Here is a 17,279-nt window from a genome sequence, read left to right as displayed (position 1 = left end):
TTGGCAAAAGTCCCCTCAAAAACTGTCACACGGTGAAAATGGATTTCCTGGGACTGATTTCTCATATTACTATTATTTTTTCCCATATTACTATTATTTTATTATTTTTGGAGACAGGATCTCAGTTATGTAGCCTTTGTTGGCCAGGAGCTCACTATGTAGAACAGGCTGGCCTTGAACTCAAAGATCCACCTGCCTCTACCTTCCAAATGCTGGGATTAAAGACGTGTGCCATCACTGCCCGGTTTTGATTGTAGATTCTTTTCTTGACATGATTGATGTGGGAGGGCCCAGTCCCCTGTGGGTGGGCAGGTGTGGGCTTATATAAGGAAGCAGAGCAAGCTACAGAGAAACAAGCCAGTAAGTAGCATTTCTTTGTCTACCTACTTCAGTTCTTGCCTCCAGGTTCCTGCAGCGAGTTCCTGTCCCAACTTCCTTCAATGATAGACTATGACATGGTCCATAAGTAGAAGCAAAATAAACCCTCTCCTCCCACAAACTGGCTTTGGTCAGTATTTTGTCACAGTTCTGATAAACTAGGATGACAAGCATCTAAAAATTCTGTTCCATCAACCTGTTCTGTGATATTTGTACACTATGTGAAGATATATTGTTGTGATTGGTTTAAAAAAGAGCTGAATGGCCAATAGCTAGGCAGGAGGTATAGGTGGTACTTCCGGGCAGAGAAAGAGGAGGAATCTAGGTGCTCCAGAGGCAAGACACATGGAAAAGCAGGATGGGCAGTATGGAAATAAGGTAAAAAGCCATGAAGCAAAATGTAGATTAATGTACATGGGTTACTTTAAGGTGTAAGAGCTGGTGGAACAAGCCTAAGTTAAGGCCGAGCTTTCATAATTAAGAAGTCTCTGTGTCGTTATTTGGGAGCTGGCTGGTAGGACAGAAAAAGACTCATTACAATCAATCACTGGCCAAACCCAAGGTCCTATAACACACTTTCTCTGTATCAACTTCCTTCTGTGGTACACAAACTTGCCTGCTGTTGTTTCAGGACTCAGCAGGAAAGGAATGAAATTTAATTTTGTCTCTATTAGTTACTTGTTGCTATTTACCACCTCTCCTTCCCCGAGAAACCTAGTGGACTAAAACAATTAGTTTACTCATTAATCTGTGTTTTGGGAAGGGCTTGGCAAGGACAACTAGCCTTTGTTCCATTTGGTGTCATTTAGTAGGGCTGCAATGGAGTTTGAGAAGCCTTTCACAGAGCTCAGGTAGGAGGCAACTTGGTGGTGGCCCAGAGCTAGGAGTTGGTGAGGACTGGGGTGCAGTTGGGGTTGGGGTTAGGTGAGGTTGCTGAGGTTCCTTTCTACATGGGCTTTCTGGAGATGTTTGGGTTTTCTCACACAACATCAATCGGGCTCAAGAGCAAGTATTTCTGCTGGGCATGGTGAAGCACACCATTAACCTCAGCACTTGGGAGGCAGAGGCAGGTAGATCTCTGTTTGAGGCCAGTCTGGTCTATGGAGTTCTAGACCAACCAGGTTATATGAGACCCTGTCAAAAAACAAAAACACCCCTCCACACACACAGAGAGACAGGAAGCAGAAGATTTGGGCAAAAGTCTGTGGTTTTTCTGTGTAGTATTGGCTGTCCTGGAACTCACTCTGTAGACCAGGCTGGCCTTGAACTCAGAGATCTGCCTGCCTCTGCCTCCCAAGTGCTGGGATTAAAGGTGTTCGTGACCACCTCCCTGCATAAAATAAAATCTTAAAGAACAAACAAAACCAGCCTTCCAGGCTGGAGAGATGGGATGGCTCATAGGTTGGGTACTTTATGCTCTTCCAGAGTTCAGCTCCCAGCACTCATATGAGGTAGCTGTTTACCACCAAGGTAAACTCTAGCTCTAGATTCAACATCCTGTTCTTTAAAAAAAGCTAAGTAGAGTGGCACATGCCTTTAATTTCAGCACTGAGGAGGCAGAGGCAGGAGGATCTCTGTGAATTCAAGGCCTATTCAGGGTTACATAGTGAGACTGTCTAAAAGAAAATCCAGCAAACAAAAATCCCTTTTTTCCTTTAATTAAAAAAATTACATTTTATTTGTGTATGTATGCATGCACAAGGTCAGGACAACTTGCAGGAGTTGGTTCTCTCCTTCTACAATATGGATACCAGGGATCAAACTCAGGTCATTAGGCCTGGCGGCAAGTGCCTTGGCCTACTGAATGAGCATCTTGCCAGCACTTTTTCATTAAAAATAACATTCAAAAATGTATTCTATGTGTATGGATGTTTTGCTTGCCTATGTCTCTGCACCACATGCATGCCTGTTGGCTGAGGGAGGCCAGAAGTGGGTGTGTTGGGTCACTTGGAAGTGGAGTTACAGATGGTCGTGAGACACCATGTGAGTGAGTGCTGGGAATCAAACCTAAGTCCTCTTGCAGAATAACCAGTGCTCTTAACTGCTGACCCATCTTTCTAGTCTGTTTTTAGTTTTTTTTTTTTTTTTTGGTTTTTCGAGACAGGGTTTCTCTGTGTAGCTTTGCGCCTTTCCTGGGACTCACTTGGTAGTCCAGGCTGGCCTCGAACTCGCAGAGATCCGCCTGGCTCTGCCTCCCGAGTGCTGGGATTAAAGGCGTGCGCCACCACCGCCCGGCCTGTTTTTAGTTTTTTGAGATAGGATCTTATTCTGTAGCCCATGCTGGCCTGGAACTCACAATGTAATCTAGGCTATCTACAAACTCATGGTAAACCTCTTGCCCCTAAAATGCTGGTACTATAGGCATAAGCTGCCACAACTAGCTACATTAAAACTATTTCTGCTGGGTGTAGTAGCATACACCTTTAGTCCCAGCACTTGGGAGGCAGAGGCAGGCAGATCTCTGTGAGTTTGAGGCCAGCCTGGTCTACAGAGTGAGTCCTAGCACATCCAAAGCTACATAGGGATACCCTATCAAAGACCAACCAAACAAAAAACCAAAAGAAAAAACCCAACAACAAACATAAAAACAAACACACAAAAACTGTTCCTGCTCAGAGTGGTGGTACAAACCTTTAATTCCAGCACTTTTTTAAAAAAAAAGATTTATTTATTTTATGTACATGGTGCCCTATCTGCATGTACACCTGCATGCCAGAAAAGGGCATCAGATCCCATTATAGATGATTGTGAGCTACCATGTGGTTGCCAGGAATTGAGCTCAGGACCTCTGGAAGAATTGCCAATACTCATAACCGCTGAGCCATCTCTCCAGCCCCCTAATTCCAGCACTTTGAAGGCAGAGGCAGAGGGATCTCTGAGTTCCATGCCAGACTGGTCTACATAGCCAGTCCTAGGCCAGGACAGTAGGAGCTACACAGTGAGACCCTGCCTCAAAACCAAAAGTTTATATATACTTATTAAAAATATTATATATATATTTCCTAAGTGAATAAGCAGTAGCACAAGATAGATAGTGGACACTATTGGAAAGAGCTGGTTTGTTTAAGGATACATATTCAAGATGGCTGAAATCATAAAAATCATTTTCTACTGCCGAAGTCTTCAGTTCCTGGAACTCTGCAAATGGCACCAGGATTTTTTCCTGCTTTACATCACCCAAAAGAAGATGGCAATTCACTAATTTTTCTGGCCCAAACTCTAAACTTCCCGAAGGAATCACTGGGGAAATGCTGTAACAGGTCTTTTTTTCCCACTCTGATTCAGTATCTGCATGTGGCTTACCAATCCATTTTTTTCTTCTCTATGTGCAGTATGTACCCCTTAAAAGCAGCTTCAAGATAAATTAGCTTCCATCCTGAATGGTTTATCAGTTCGCTACTGAAGCTCTTCTGTTTTATAGTCTCAAAGTTAAAAACTGGAAAAGCAGGCCACTTTAGGAGCAAAGTTCAAGGGGAAATTTCTAGAAAGCTGGCAGGTTCCTGCAGTCCTTCGGCCCCTGTTTTAGATTTTCTGCTTCCCTAGCTCCACCCCCACTTACTCTTCTATTCCATTCCCAAACAGAGGGCAGAGCCATCTTCTAAGGACACTATGTAGGAACTTCCAAGCTTGATAAACACCATTGCCTTATTGTTCTTAGGAGGAAATACAAATGCCTTAGCACACTTCATAAGCAGCTCCTGACCTCCTGCAGCAGAGCATGCTATTCCCATCATGTCCTTCCTGTCTTCCTTGTACCAACCTTCTTCCTTAATGAGGACCTTTGCCCACAATGCTATGACCACCTATATACCCAGTTCTAGAAGTCTGTCCTCAGACCCTCTGCCTGGCTACATCCTTATGTCTCCCTTAGTTTTCTTCCGACAACTTTCCCTACCCATGTTAGCCAAATATCTAAAGTAGTTCTGCCTCATTCTCCCCATATCTACATACTTCTGTTCTGGGCAGCATATTCTTTTTCTTCATGGCACTAGCAAATTAGCACAGTACACAGAAATTACACTGCCTCTTCCTGCTGTTGCTCTGAAAGAGATGTCTGACAAGCCACACAGGCACAGTGAAAGCACCTATTGTAGCCTATCAGTGAAGGGCTTTTTGATTGATATGTAATTAAACAAGATCTCACTATATAGTCCTGGTTGTCCTGGAACTCTTTTTTTTCCCGGTTTTTCGAGGCAGGGTTTCTCTGTGTAGTTTTGCGCCTTTCCTGGAACTCACTTGGTAGCCCAGGCTGGCCTCGAACTCACAGAGATCCGCCTGGCTCTGCCTCCCGAGTGCTGGGATTAAAGGCGTGCGCCACCACCGCCCGGCTGTCCTGGAACTCTTGAGACTGGTCTACCTCTGCCTCCCAGGTGCTGGGACTAAAGGCATGCACCATACTTGGCTAAACTTAGTTCTTAATTTTCTTTTCCTTTGAGGTTCCAGGGAAGGAACACAGGGCCTTGAGCATGCTAGGCAGTAATCTACCATTGAGTTAAAGATCCAGGGCTATATAGCCCTGACTGGAACTCACTATGTAGCAGCCTAGGCTGGCTGCACACTCATGTAAATCTTCCAGTCTCAGCCTTCTCAGTGCTGGTGATACAGGCCCAACTTTCTTTCTTAGTTCTTACACTTGGTTCTCTCCTACCCTGAGGAGTAGAAGCTTAAGTAGAAGACACCAATGAGAGCTGTGAAGTCTTAGAGTAAAAAATGCAACAGATATTTTATTCTTCAATGCAAATTACTGCATTCACCACAAGCTGAAGAGGAGAACACATAACTATCTGTATATATACTTATATATATATATACACACATATATATATTTGGATTTATGGAAGACTAGCAAGACATGGAAAAATCCAGCACCCCAGCAAGTACAGCCAGGAAGGAGTCACCTCCGTGGTAGGACAGGTTTAATTAACTACAAACAAGAAAGAGGGAGAGAGAAGGAAAAGAATGTGCAGTGAGTTTAAAACACTGTAAAACTCAGAAGACATCTACTGTTCAAGTATAAACTCAGTAAGGACTTGGCATAAATTGAAAGGCAGTTGCTGAGGTACACCATTATGAAATAAGTCTTAAAAATTTACAATTCTACCTTCCAATTTTCTGGGAGAAAAAAGTGAACTCTTGAAGGCCTTCACCAGAGACCCTGAGAGGGATATAAAACACTTTTGATGAAGACAGAGTCAACAATTCATGATTGAACTTGCTATTCAAAAACATGTATTTATTTAAAACAACAGGATCTGTGTTCTCAGACTGTTCTCTAGAGACTATTAATTCAAGCGTTTCAAAGTATATTATTTCCAAAAACAATACTGATTAAAAAAATTTTAAAAAATAAAAACCAAAAAAAACAAAAAAAAAACCTGATTTGATGGTACCTCAAAGATACACTAACTACCAAATTTTCTCCAGTCTAACATTGCAATTGGTTTAAGAGTTCCTCCTGCATTGGTAAAACACATCTCCTCACAAAATGTGGGTACTGAAGCTGGATAGAAACACCATGAATGTGAAAATACCACCAATTTTCTGTAGTTTAAAAAAATTAGAATGTTCTTTGGAATCACTGAAATATAAAAAAAAATTGTTTGTTTTTTTTCCCCTACAGTCTGTGCACCTTCTTTCAGGATCTCCATGTTGCTTGAAGTAATGACCTGTGTAATGCTACGTTTACAGATTCAAGTCTTGCAGTGCAATATCCATGCTTAACACACCGGGGTTTCTCTGACCAATGACGCTAAACCCAGACACGCTGTCAATTACTTCTGCAAAGTGACTTCACCCCAAAATAAAAACTGTAGACTAAGACACAAAACACCTTGTGTTAAACAATCGAGTGAGCCCAACATGAAGAACTCCGGCGTGGTCTCAGCACTCAGGAGACCCTTGTCACCTGTTGTTTTCATAGACGTACCACAGGCCCAGTTGCTGACATTCAGCCTTCCTTGGCCTCAAAAGGAACTCAGGGCTGGCAAGTTGGATTAGACTCTAAGAGAATTTGTCTTTGACAAACTACCAATTTTAGCATAAAATCTGGCCATGGCTATAAGTTTCAATGTGCGTACAACTGGTTAGAGATGTTTGTGGTTTTTTTTTTTTCCTTTTCTTTTCAACATTGCTGGAATTGAGTAGAAATATGTCCATGATATCTCTTCACATGTGTCATGAAATATGAGAAATCTGTCTGATTCTAGACACTATTTCTTTACGACACAATGGGCAGGTCTCCAGTTGCAAGGCACAATCCATGCACAGGTCGCTGAAGAAAAAGATACAAATACCAGTTAAGTTAATGCTTTAAAAGGCCAAACTCTACCTGCCAGTTAAATCTAAAATGCTAACAAGTCTGTTGGACAAAGCGTACATATTATGCATGGTTTGGAAAATAACATGAAGAAAATATATAAATAAAAATTAAATCTCCCTCCTATTTTTGATCCTCAATTTTCCTCCTCTGTGAATTAAATAAAAAGTTCATTTTTCAAAAAAATCTATATGTACAAATTATACACACACACACACACACACACACACACACACACACACACACACACAAGCTTATAACTAACGTAAGAAAAACTATATACAAAAGTACAATAACTATGCCAGGCGGTGGTGGCGCACGCCTTTAATCCCAGCACTCGGGAGGCAGAGCCAGGCGGATCTCTGTGTTTGAGGCCAGCCTGAGCTATAGAGTGAGTTCCAGGAAAGGCACAAAGCTACATAGAGAAACCCTGTCTCAAAAAACCAAAAAAAAGTACAATAACTATATACAATATATACAAGTAATAAATACCTAAACAATGTCTAGTTCATTTGTATTTGACAAATTCAGAGAAAATAATTCCATTATCTATCCTATTGTATATAATTCACTTTCTATCCTAATTAATCTTCAACTATAACTAACTAATCTTCAGCTCCCTCAGAGACCCAAGAAGGAAATATTAGCTAACAAAAATAAACGTGTGTGTGTGTGTGTGTGTGTGTGTGTGTGTGTTCAGGGATATATATGCGAGTGTGTGTGTGTGTGTGTGTGTGTGTGTGTGTGTGTGTGTGTATGTTCAGGGAAATATGCTATTTTTCCCCATCAGCTAGTCATTTATCCCAGTAATATTTACTAAATACATCTTTCGCCACAGATGTTACTTTATTATATAATATGTGACTAATAAATTAATGTATAATGACTAATAAATGCCTTTATTATATATTGGATTTTCAGTGTTTTAAAATTCTTCTCTCATACATTACATCCTGACTGCAGTTTCCCCTCCCCCGATTCTTCCTAGTCCCTTCCCCCATCTCTCCTCTCCCCAGATCCACTATTCCTCCATTTCCCTTAAAAAAAAAAAAAAAAAAAAGAGCAGGGCTCCTAGGGATATCAACTGAACATGGCTTAAGAAGTTACAATAAGACTAGGCACAAACCCTCATATCAAGGCTGGATGAGACAAGAGACAGTTTCTCTGTGTAACAGCCCTGGCTGTCCTGGAATCAGGCTGGCCTCAAACTCAGAGATCCAGCTGTCTCTGCTTCCTGAGTGCTGGGATTAAAGGTGTGCACCACCGTTGCACAGTTAGATTTTCAGTTTTTAAAAATGTTTTGTGTATGTGTACTATGTGCGGCACCTGCAGAGGCCAGAAGAGGGCAATGGATCTCCTGGAACTAGAGTTACATATAGTTGTGAGCTTCCATGTGGGTGCTGGGAATTGAACCTGGATCCTCTAGAAGAGCTCATAACTGCTGAACCATCTCTCCAGCCCTCCTAGCTTCTTTACAGAAGCACAACAAACTTCTCGGCTGCATTCTTAGTTGTCTGCTTTTTTCCTAAGCCAGTATAAAAAGGACTTTCAAACGGATCAACGAACAGGCTGGTGCTTAGGCACACAGTAAGAAGAGGTGCTGGCTTACGTTGTAAATCAAAGTGGCAGGAACAAGCATCTTTGTCTTGTCCCTAACATCTTAGAATGTTTCTGCATGTCACTATTAAAAAGATGCCAGTCACTCTGTAGTCACGCGCACAGTGCCAGCACTTGTGAAGCTGAGGCAGAATGGCCTGGGCTCTACAGCAAGACCTCATCTCAAAAACAAACACAATTTTCAAAAGAAAAAAGAAATAAAGAAAAAATGTTAGGCATTGCTCAGTGCCTAGCATGTGTGAGGGTCTGGGTTCTATCCCTGCACAACCCAAAGATAACACAAAAAGATGCTAGCATTTAGCCAGAAAACACTTTAAGGAATTTGAGGAGTTGCTATCTGTTCTTATTTGATTTATGAAAAATTGTTTTAGATTGACTTATTTTTTGTGTTTCACCTGTATGTCCAGATTTCTGTGCACCACTTGCATGCCTGGTGCCCTCAGAGGTTACAAGGCGTGGGATCTGCTGGACTAGAGATGGCTGTGAGCCACCACGTTTCCTTTCTCAGCTTTTAGTGTGTTACCACGCAGATTTTGTAAAAATAGTGCTGTGGATTTATTTTGCTTGTGACAGAGAGAAGTTTAGAAAGATTTGGACTACTTCTCCCTGAAAATTATAAGAAATTCACCAGTGAAACTCTCTGGGCTTAGCGCCTTTGGGAGGAAAGACAATGGCAGACTTCATAACCATACCACTTCCTAGATAACAGGAGTGGTTTCATTTTCAGTCTCTTCTAGGGGTCAGGTCTCATCATTTATTTTATCCTGATTTCTTTTCTTCACTATCACCCTCCAAGATATAAGAATATTTAGTTTAACTTCTTTACACTCCTAGTATTGAAAAGGTACAGCCTTTATACCATCTAACTGGATTGAGCTAAATATTCTTGTAATTCTTTTAGTTTTCTTTCCAACTCTGTTTTGGATGTTGTAGAAACTATGACCACATATTCAGGATAATTAGTTCTAAGTCTTTACACACTAGCCCTTATCAATGACTCCTAAATTGTGTTTAAAAAAAAACATAGGAAAGGGGCTGGAGAGATGACTCAGCAGTTAAGAGCACTGGTTGCTCTTCTAGAGGTCCTGAGTTCAATTCCCAGCAACCACATGATGGTTCACACTATCTGTAATGAGATCTGGTGCCCTCTTCTCGACTTCAGGCATACATACATAATAAAATCTTTTTTTTTTTAATATATTTATTTATTATGTATACAGTGTTCTGTCTGCATGTGTCCCTGCAGGCCAGAAGAGGGCGCCAGATCTCATTACAGATGGTTGTGAGCCACCATGTGGTTGCTGGGAATTGAACTCAGGACCTCTGGAAGAGCAGCCAGTGCTCTTAACCTCTGAGCCATCTCTCCAGCCCCAATAAAATCTTTTAAAACAATAACAAAACCCCCCCAAAGCATAGGAAGGGCCAAAGGGCTCAAAGATGAAGATCAGATCCTACTATTTGGAAACAAAGACGGTAAATTCTGTATCTATCTGTAAGGCCCTGATAACTAAATCGTGCAAAGGTGTTCAATCTGAGAAATTCTGGGCTACAGAAGTGAAACTTCCATAACTACGGGTGAAAGGAAACACACTGCACTTCTAACAGTCTATTAGGGACAACCTGCTTCAGAACACCAGGCTTCAACAATCCAGGCTGAATCACGCCTGTGATGGCAAACTGTGGTCCATAATTCTAGGGTCAAGACACCTGGGCAATAAGGTGGTCAAAGTTTGGTCAAAAACCACAGAAACACAAAGTGTTGGGATGTGATGGATACAAGAAGCTTATACTGTCAGCATGAGTGTTGCTCACAGGCTGTCAGCATGTGTAAAAGGCCGAGGCTGCTATACTACTCACACCTTCTAATATTGGCCAGGATGGCTTTCTCAGGAAAGACCAGCTTATTTGCTGCCCTGGTGATGCTAAGACACTGTCCTACAGGATCCAGGATGTCCTGTAAGTTCTTTTTATAGAGCTGAAATTTGGTGAGATGGTATGGAAGCTGCACTTTTTCAACGGCTAGGAGTGAAAAAAGATGGTAAGGAGGTAACCTCTAAGTAACTTCCCAAGAAGCTTACAAATAGCATTAAGCCTTTCACATTTTTTTTTGTTTGTTTTTGGTTTTGTTTTTGTTTTCCGAGACAGGGTTTCTCTGTGTAGCTTTGCGCCTTTCCTGGAACTCACTTTGTAGACCAGGCTGGCCTCGAACTCACAGAGGTCCGCCTGGCTCTGCCTCCCGAGTGCTGAGATTAAAGGCGTGTGCCACCGTCAGGCTGCCTTTCACATTTTGTAAAGCCAAAATTATATACAAAATATAAGTCAGGCTTGGTAGCACATGCCTTTAATCCCGGCACAAGCGAGAGCTCTGTGAGGCAGGCAGAGCTCTGTGAGTTCAAGGTCAGCCTGGTCTACAGAGCAAGTTCCAGGACAGCCAAAGCTACACAGAGAAACCCTGTCCTGAACATCCTCCTGCCCAATATATTTGTGTGTATGTGTTTATCTGAATAAACAAAAAGCAAAAATTCAAAAACTAGGCTTTCCATATCAAATAGCTTGTTCTATTCCAGGTACTTCAGGCACTTTCTGGAAGGTAGCAGATCCTTCTTGGTAACTTAATTCCTCATTCAGCCCACTATAGTGCTAATAATTTAATAATCCTTTTTTTTCTTTTAAAGACTTATTTATTCATTATGTATACAGTGTTCTGCCTGCATGTATCCCTGCAGGCCAGAAGAGGGCATCAGATCTCATTACAGATGGTTGTGAGCTGCCATGTGGGTGCTGGGAATTGAACTCAGGTCCTCTGGAAGAACAGCCAGTGCTCTTAACCTCTGAGCCATCTCTCCAGCCCCTAATTTAATAATCCTGATGAACAGCTACGGACCTGCTAATGCCCCAGAAGTCACTCAAGAGTAGTATGCAATGCTGCTGAGTGTGAGCTGTGGAAGATGATCCCACAAGCGGCCCCTCTCACCTGTGTCCACATGGCTTCAGCTGTGTGTCTGCTACCTCATCACAACAGAGCGAACAGCAGTTCTCTCGAATACTGACTTGCTTCAGCAGAGCGAGGCGCCTGTGCCTGAGCAGACAAAGCAGTATGAAATTCATTTGGTCAACAAAGAGTCAGTTAGCAAGTGGGGCACATGAAATGCTCTCAGGAAGCCGTACACAGGGAAAATACACTCCACAATCTTTGTTCAATAAGGTTTTCACACATTTCAGTCTTAGCAGAGTGAAGGAGGCTTGACCGTCATTTTATAGACAAAAAAATTAAAGTTCAATGAGATGATTTATATAAAACTTAATATACAGAAATCAAATTCAAATCCTTTGGTTCTAAGTCCAAAAGTGTTCTTTTACCAGCAAATTTCAACTGTTTAAGTCACATATATTGAGAATTTGGTGAAAAGCACAAGCCTTTCCCAGGGAAAACACCCACAGTTTTCACACAAGGACAAGTGATCTATGACTTTTAGACACCTGAAGTTTGAACTCTTCCACTACACTTCCATTCAGCATAGACAGGAAAGTAGACAGGAAGAACTGCTCCCCTCAAGTTCACTCATGGGCTTGCTATGCTCCTGACACTACTCCAAACGTGGGCAATTCAACAGTGAACAGGAGACCAAATAAGTGTCCTTAGCTAGGCATGGTGGCACACAGCTAGAATCAGCATTTGGGAAGCTAGGGTAGGGGACCTCCATGAGACCAGGGCAGCCTGAACTCTAGGGCACACAGGGTGAAAAAAAATAGCAACCTACAAATAGAAAGAAGAAACTGTTTTCACCGAGCCTAAGCTCTAGAGTGGTAGTGGGGGAGACAGAACTAAAAATGAGAGCATTAAATGCTGATGAATACCACGACAGAAAATCAACTGGGAAAGAGGAAAGGAGTGCTCACAGGTTGAGAGGCATTGGGGTTAGGATAATGGCAGCCAAGGAGGGCCTCACTAAGCAAACTTTAGTAGACTTGTGAGGGCCATGGGGGAATTGAGCCTTGTTGTCTAGAGAGACCATTCTAGGCAACAGCCAACAGAGAAACTGGAATGGAAATAGGGATATTAACAGATAGATGAGGGAAGGCCACAGGAGAAGCAGTGGTCATTGTGGCTCACTACCATAGCTAAGGATGTATGTGCTTCACTGTACGAGTCTTTTAAAATTTTGTATGTATTTGAATCTAGCATAATAAAGAGGTTAATAAAATACATGAAGAGACTAAACATAATAAATATAAACAACAAAATTCCAGGTAGTAGTTGCAATCCTCCTGCTTCAGCTTCTGTAGTAGCTCAGATTATAGGCCTACACGGCCAAGCCTTTATCAATAACTTCCTCTGTGTCACTGTCAGGGACATCAAAGTCTAGATTCAGAATGAACTGAACTAACTTGTAATCTGTTGTTCTTAGTCAAGACAGGACAAACTCTGAGTGTTATATGAATATTCAGTCACCAAATTGATAAGCATAAACTGGCCATAAAAGATGACTTCTCAGCCCTATTCTGGGAAGTTTAACCCTGAAGAAACAGGGGAACTCACAGATGATCAGTTGTGCCCTTCAGGTGAATGATGAGCCTCACTCCAGGAAATAGCAGGCAGACAAACAAAGGACTGAGGGATGACAGATGGAGGGAGTGTCACCTCAGACTTTCACCAAGAGCAAAGTTCACGATCTCTGTCAAGCACCAAGACAAATTGCACAGAAGCCCTAAGGAACAAATCTCAGATGTGCCTGAACACACAGCAAGTGGCCTTTATAGTCTTAGAATACGGCCAAGGCTCTGCTACTCCTACTGAGACATGTTCTATTCATCTGAAACCACTGAGTCACTAAGACAGGGTGTAAGGTAAACAAAGAGGGCTGCTTACATACCTATGTTTTGCTTCAAAACAGAAGCCAGGATTTCCCTGCATTATAGTTACATTTATGGGTATTACATATTGTTTAACACAAGATACATCCTGGCCAGTATGATCTCCTCGACTGATGAGTGTCTATCTTATTGATATAACACTAGTAATATGAATCTCCTACCCCACACTGGTCCAGGCAGCTGCCCTGTTAAAAAAATGATAAACTTTAACTCACAATGTGTAACAGGCTTCAACATGCAGTGATTACCAGGAAGCCACGGGAGTCTCTCACTAGCTAAAGGAACAGACTATATTCATCTTATAAGGAAGACAAGCAGACACTCACTCAGGCAGACAAGGCCAGTGTCAGTTTCTGTCAAATAAGGGCAATGCAATTTTACCTGAGAAGGCTTTCCTTGTGTTAATGGCTGTAGAACAGTGTTAGCATGTTTGCTATGCAGTTTAAACCCAAAAGGAGTTGGTTTCAATAAATCAAATCTGTTAACAGAAGTACTGATTTTCTAATATTAAGGATTTTTATACAGATATTCCAGTGAAGTTAGTTTGCATTTGTGTGTGTGTGTGAATGTGTTCTATTTTTCTGATTTTTATTTTTTGAGACAGGCTCTCTTTTCTGAGACCAGGGTGGCTTCAAACTCACAATGATTCTATCTCTGCCTCCCAAGTGCTGGGATTAAGTGTCACATACCAGACCTTTTCTGATGTCGTCGTCATGTGTGTGTCGCCCCCCCCCCCCCCCCCCCCCCCCCCCGAGCTAAGGATCGAACCCAGGGCCTTGAGCTTGCTATGCAAGCGCTCTACCACTGAGCTAAATCCCCAAACCCCTTTTCTGATTTTTACATTAACATTATTTAACTCATAAAAAGAATGTGGACATGCTCCTCCTTCTTCTCTTGGTTCTATAATACTTTAAATCAGTGGTTCTCACCCTTCCTAACGCTTCGACCCTTTAATACAGTTCTTCATGTTGCGGTGACCCCCACCATACAATGGTTTTCATTGCTATTTCGTAACTTTTGCATTTTCCAATGGTGTTAGGTGACCCCTACAGAAGGGTCCTTTGACCCCCAGGTTGAGAACTGCTGCTTTAAAAAATAATGAAGCTATCACTCACAATTTGATAGAGGGAGATCTTGTGAAACCACCTGCTTTTGTCAGAAAAAGCTTTCGATTTTTGTTTTCAAATAATTTTACACTATGTCCTGGCCAGTATTGGTGTTTATATATATCTTTCTGGGATCTGTTTTACTAATTTATATTTCCCAAAAAGTCAACCTTTTCAGTGAGATTACTTGTTCAAAATTACTTGTTCAATGCTGAAAAAAAAAAATCTCCCATAAGCTGTTATGATTTTCCATGAGATGGGTCTGGAACGAGCCTGGGCATACTCTTACCTTGGCAAAATGATCTTTTCTTCAGCTGTTAGGAAGGCGTAATCATTAAAAGTGCTAAATTTCATAGATGGTGGGTATTTGAATGGTTTTGCTCCAAAATTGAACTCACATTGTTGATAGGACATGAAACTAGCTGCAGCAAAAAATCCCGATCTACAAAAAAGTGAGCACAGAGGTCAGCAGCATGCACAGAAGCAAGGTCACACGCAGAGTCACTGTGAGGAGGTCACTCTGGGAAAAGGGAAGCGGGACAGAGACTATCAACCTAGACAGGTCCGTGAGCCAGGGGAGACACCTTTGTTTTTCTGTATCAAACTCTTGGACACTGAGGACCCACCAAACAGAGCTCCAAGTAACTGAAATAAACCCATTTCTCATAATTGCTTAGATAAATGAACAAGGGTGTTTGGTTTTTCACTCTTGAGAAAAGTACATTCCATGAATCTACTCACTCTTTGACTGAAAGGAGCTACTTACACGGTGGATGAAAAGACTTGCTTCTCAGGAGGCAGCTGGTTGCCATTTAAAAAGAAGATCATTTGCTTTTCATTCAAGTCTAACAGAAACCCTACTGTGTCTCCTAGAAGATAAACCAAACACTGTTAGGCTTGTGCTACCCAGATCCTGAAAGGGCCTCAATGGCCCTGTACTAAGCCACATATTCAACACACTTATCTTTATTTCCTGTGCGGCTGGCTTATCTGACCCTCACAGAGCAGTATGTTCATGTATCGTTAAAGAAAAAAAGCTTCCATTAAACCATAACAAGCATCAATTGTATAAGATGCATCCTAATTTCAAGATGCTAAAATGTGAAAAAAAAATGTACATGCTGGGTAAGATAAAATTATGTGCTGATTTGCCTCTCGGGCAAGATTTAAAATTCTCTAGATAACAACTACAAAAATGTTTTTGTTTTGAAGGCATACATTCGCTCTGATCTTCTAAATCGAGATCTGATTTTTTTGTTCTAGTTTATAGTAAAATATTAAAAAGCATTAAAAGTTATTTTGTTTGTTTTTGGATTTTCTGAGATAGGATCTTTGTATGTAGCCTTAGCTGGCCTCAGACTGGCTATGTAGCCCAAGATGGTCTCAAAATGTGAAATCTTCCTGCTTCAGCCTCCTGAATGTTAGGATTATAGGTATATCCCATCATACCAAGCATCATGTTTTGTTATTCTGGATTTTTTTTTTTTGGACAGTGTCTCTAGCTCAGGCTGGCCTTGAACTTGGTATGTAGCTGAGGATAACTTTGAACTTTTGATCCTTCTGCTTCTACCTCACGAGTCCTGGGAATACCAGGTACACCACTATATCCAAGATTACTCAGTGCCAGAGCTTGAACCTAGGGCCGCCTCCATATGTGGTAGACAGGCACTCTATCACCTGGGCTACATCTCCAGCTCTAGCAGTGTTATTTTTCATAACCTAGAAACCTGTTCAGGAATTGAAGCATAACAATGGAAAATACATACATGCATACATACATACATACCAATTTAAGTGCTTAAAAAAAAATCTCTAGGGCTGGAGAAATGGCTCAGCAGTTAAGAGCACTGGCTGTGCCAGGCGGTGGTGGCACATGCCTTTAATTTCAGCATTTGGGAGGGAATCTCTGTGAGTTTGAGGCCAGCCTGGTCTACAAAGTGAGTTCCAGGACAGGCTCCAAAGCTACACAGAGAAACCCTGTCTTGAAAAACCAAAAAAAAAAAAAAAAAAAAAAAAGCACTGGCTGTTCTTTGAAGAGGACCTAAGTTTGAATCCCAGAATTCACATGGTAGTTCATGACCATCTGTAACTCTATAGGCACCTCCGTAGGCACCAGACATACATATGGTATAAAAACATACAGGAATGCAAAACACCCACACATATTTATATATGTTTACTTACACACACACACATAACGCACACATATGTGTGTGTATGTCCTAGTTGGTTTACACTCTGTCAACCTGACAATGCATACTAGGAATTATCTGGGAAAAGGAAACTCATTAGAGAAAGCATCCCACATCAGACTGGCCTGTAGGCAAGTCTATAGGGCATTTTCTTTGATGTAGGAGGGCTCAGCCCTTTGTAAGTGGTGCCATTCCTGGGCAGGTGGTGTGGGATGTATAAGAAAGCTACTGAGCAAGCCAGGAAGCAGCATTCCTCCATGACTTCTGCTTTAGTTCCTGCCTCTAGGTCCCTCAGTGATGGACTGTTAGTAGGAAGTAGAAGATGAAATAAATCCTTTCCTCCCCAAGTTGATTTTGGCCATGGTATTCTATCACAGCAATAGAAACCCTAACTGAAATGTGTGTGTGTGTGTGTGTGTGTGTGTGTGTGTGTGTGTGTGTGTGTTTTGGAGGGAGACACGGGGATAGAGGGGGAGGGAGGAGAGGAATTAAAATTGCTTTGCAGTTTTCTATTTTTCAAATTTTAAAATAATAAATGCATTCAGAAGTATTTCCTTAAGTTCTGATTTACTTTTAAGAAGCTGGGCATGGTGGCACACACCTCGAACCCTGGCATTTGGGAAACAAAAGCCAAAGGACTGCTCCAAGTTCCAGCGCCAGCCCAGGCAGGACTAAACAGTGAGCTCTACCTTGAAAAAAGAAGTTTTGAAGACACTGCCTCTATGAAATGCATAAGCTACACATCTTCAAAAATCTAGGTGCCCTGGCTGAGCATGGTAGTGTACACTTTAATCC

General features: G+C 41.7%; 1 protein-coding gene across 3 annotated transcripts in view; it reads right to left on the bottom strand.

Moving 5' to 3' along the window:
• Positions 1-5,076: 5,076 nt before the first annotated feature.
• Positions 5,077-17,279, bottom strand: part of Rspry1 (ring finger and SPRY domain containing 1) — a 58,238-nt gene continuing 46,035 nt past the window's right edge. For 2 of the 3 annotated variants that reach the window (XM_059264576.1, XM_059264574.1), the window contains 4 exons: positions 15,059-15,161; positions 14,582-14,734; positions 11,286-11,390; positions 5,077-6,649 (listed from right to left, as the gene is read on the bottom strand). In XM_059264576.1, the coding sequence (XP_059120559.1) occupies positions 6,553-6,649; positions 11,286-11,390; positions 14,582-14,734; positions 15,059-15,161 (458 nt within the window). In that variant the 3' untranslated portion in view covers positions 5,077-6,552. Of the gene's footprint in view, positions 6,650-11,285; positions 11,391-11,436; positions 12,988-14,581; positions 14,735-15,058; positions 15,162-17,279 lie in introns of those variants that run through there. The other variant, XM_059264577.1, reaches the window with a different exon arrangement.

The sequence above is a fragment of the Peromyscus eremicus genome, chromosome 5 (assembly GCF_949786415.1).
Source record: "Peromyscus eremicus chromosome 5, PerEre_H2_v1, whole genome shotgun sequence".
Taxonomy (NCBI): domain Eukaryota; kingdom Metazoa; phylum Chordata; class Mammalia; order Rodentia; family Cricetidae; genus Peromyscus; species Peromyscus eremicus.
The sequence above is the reverse complement of the archived record's forward strand: the minus strand, read 5'-3'. Positions and strand labels throughout refer to the sequence as shown.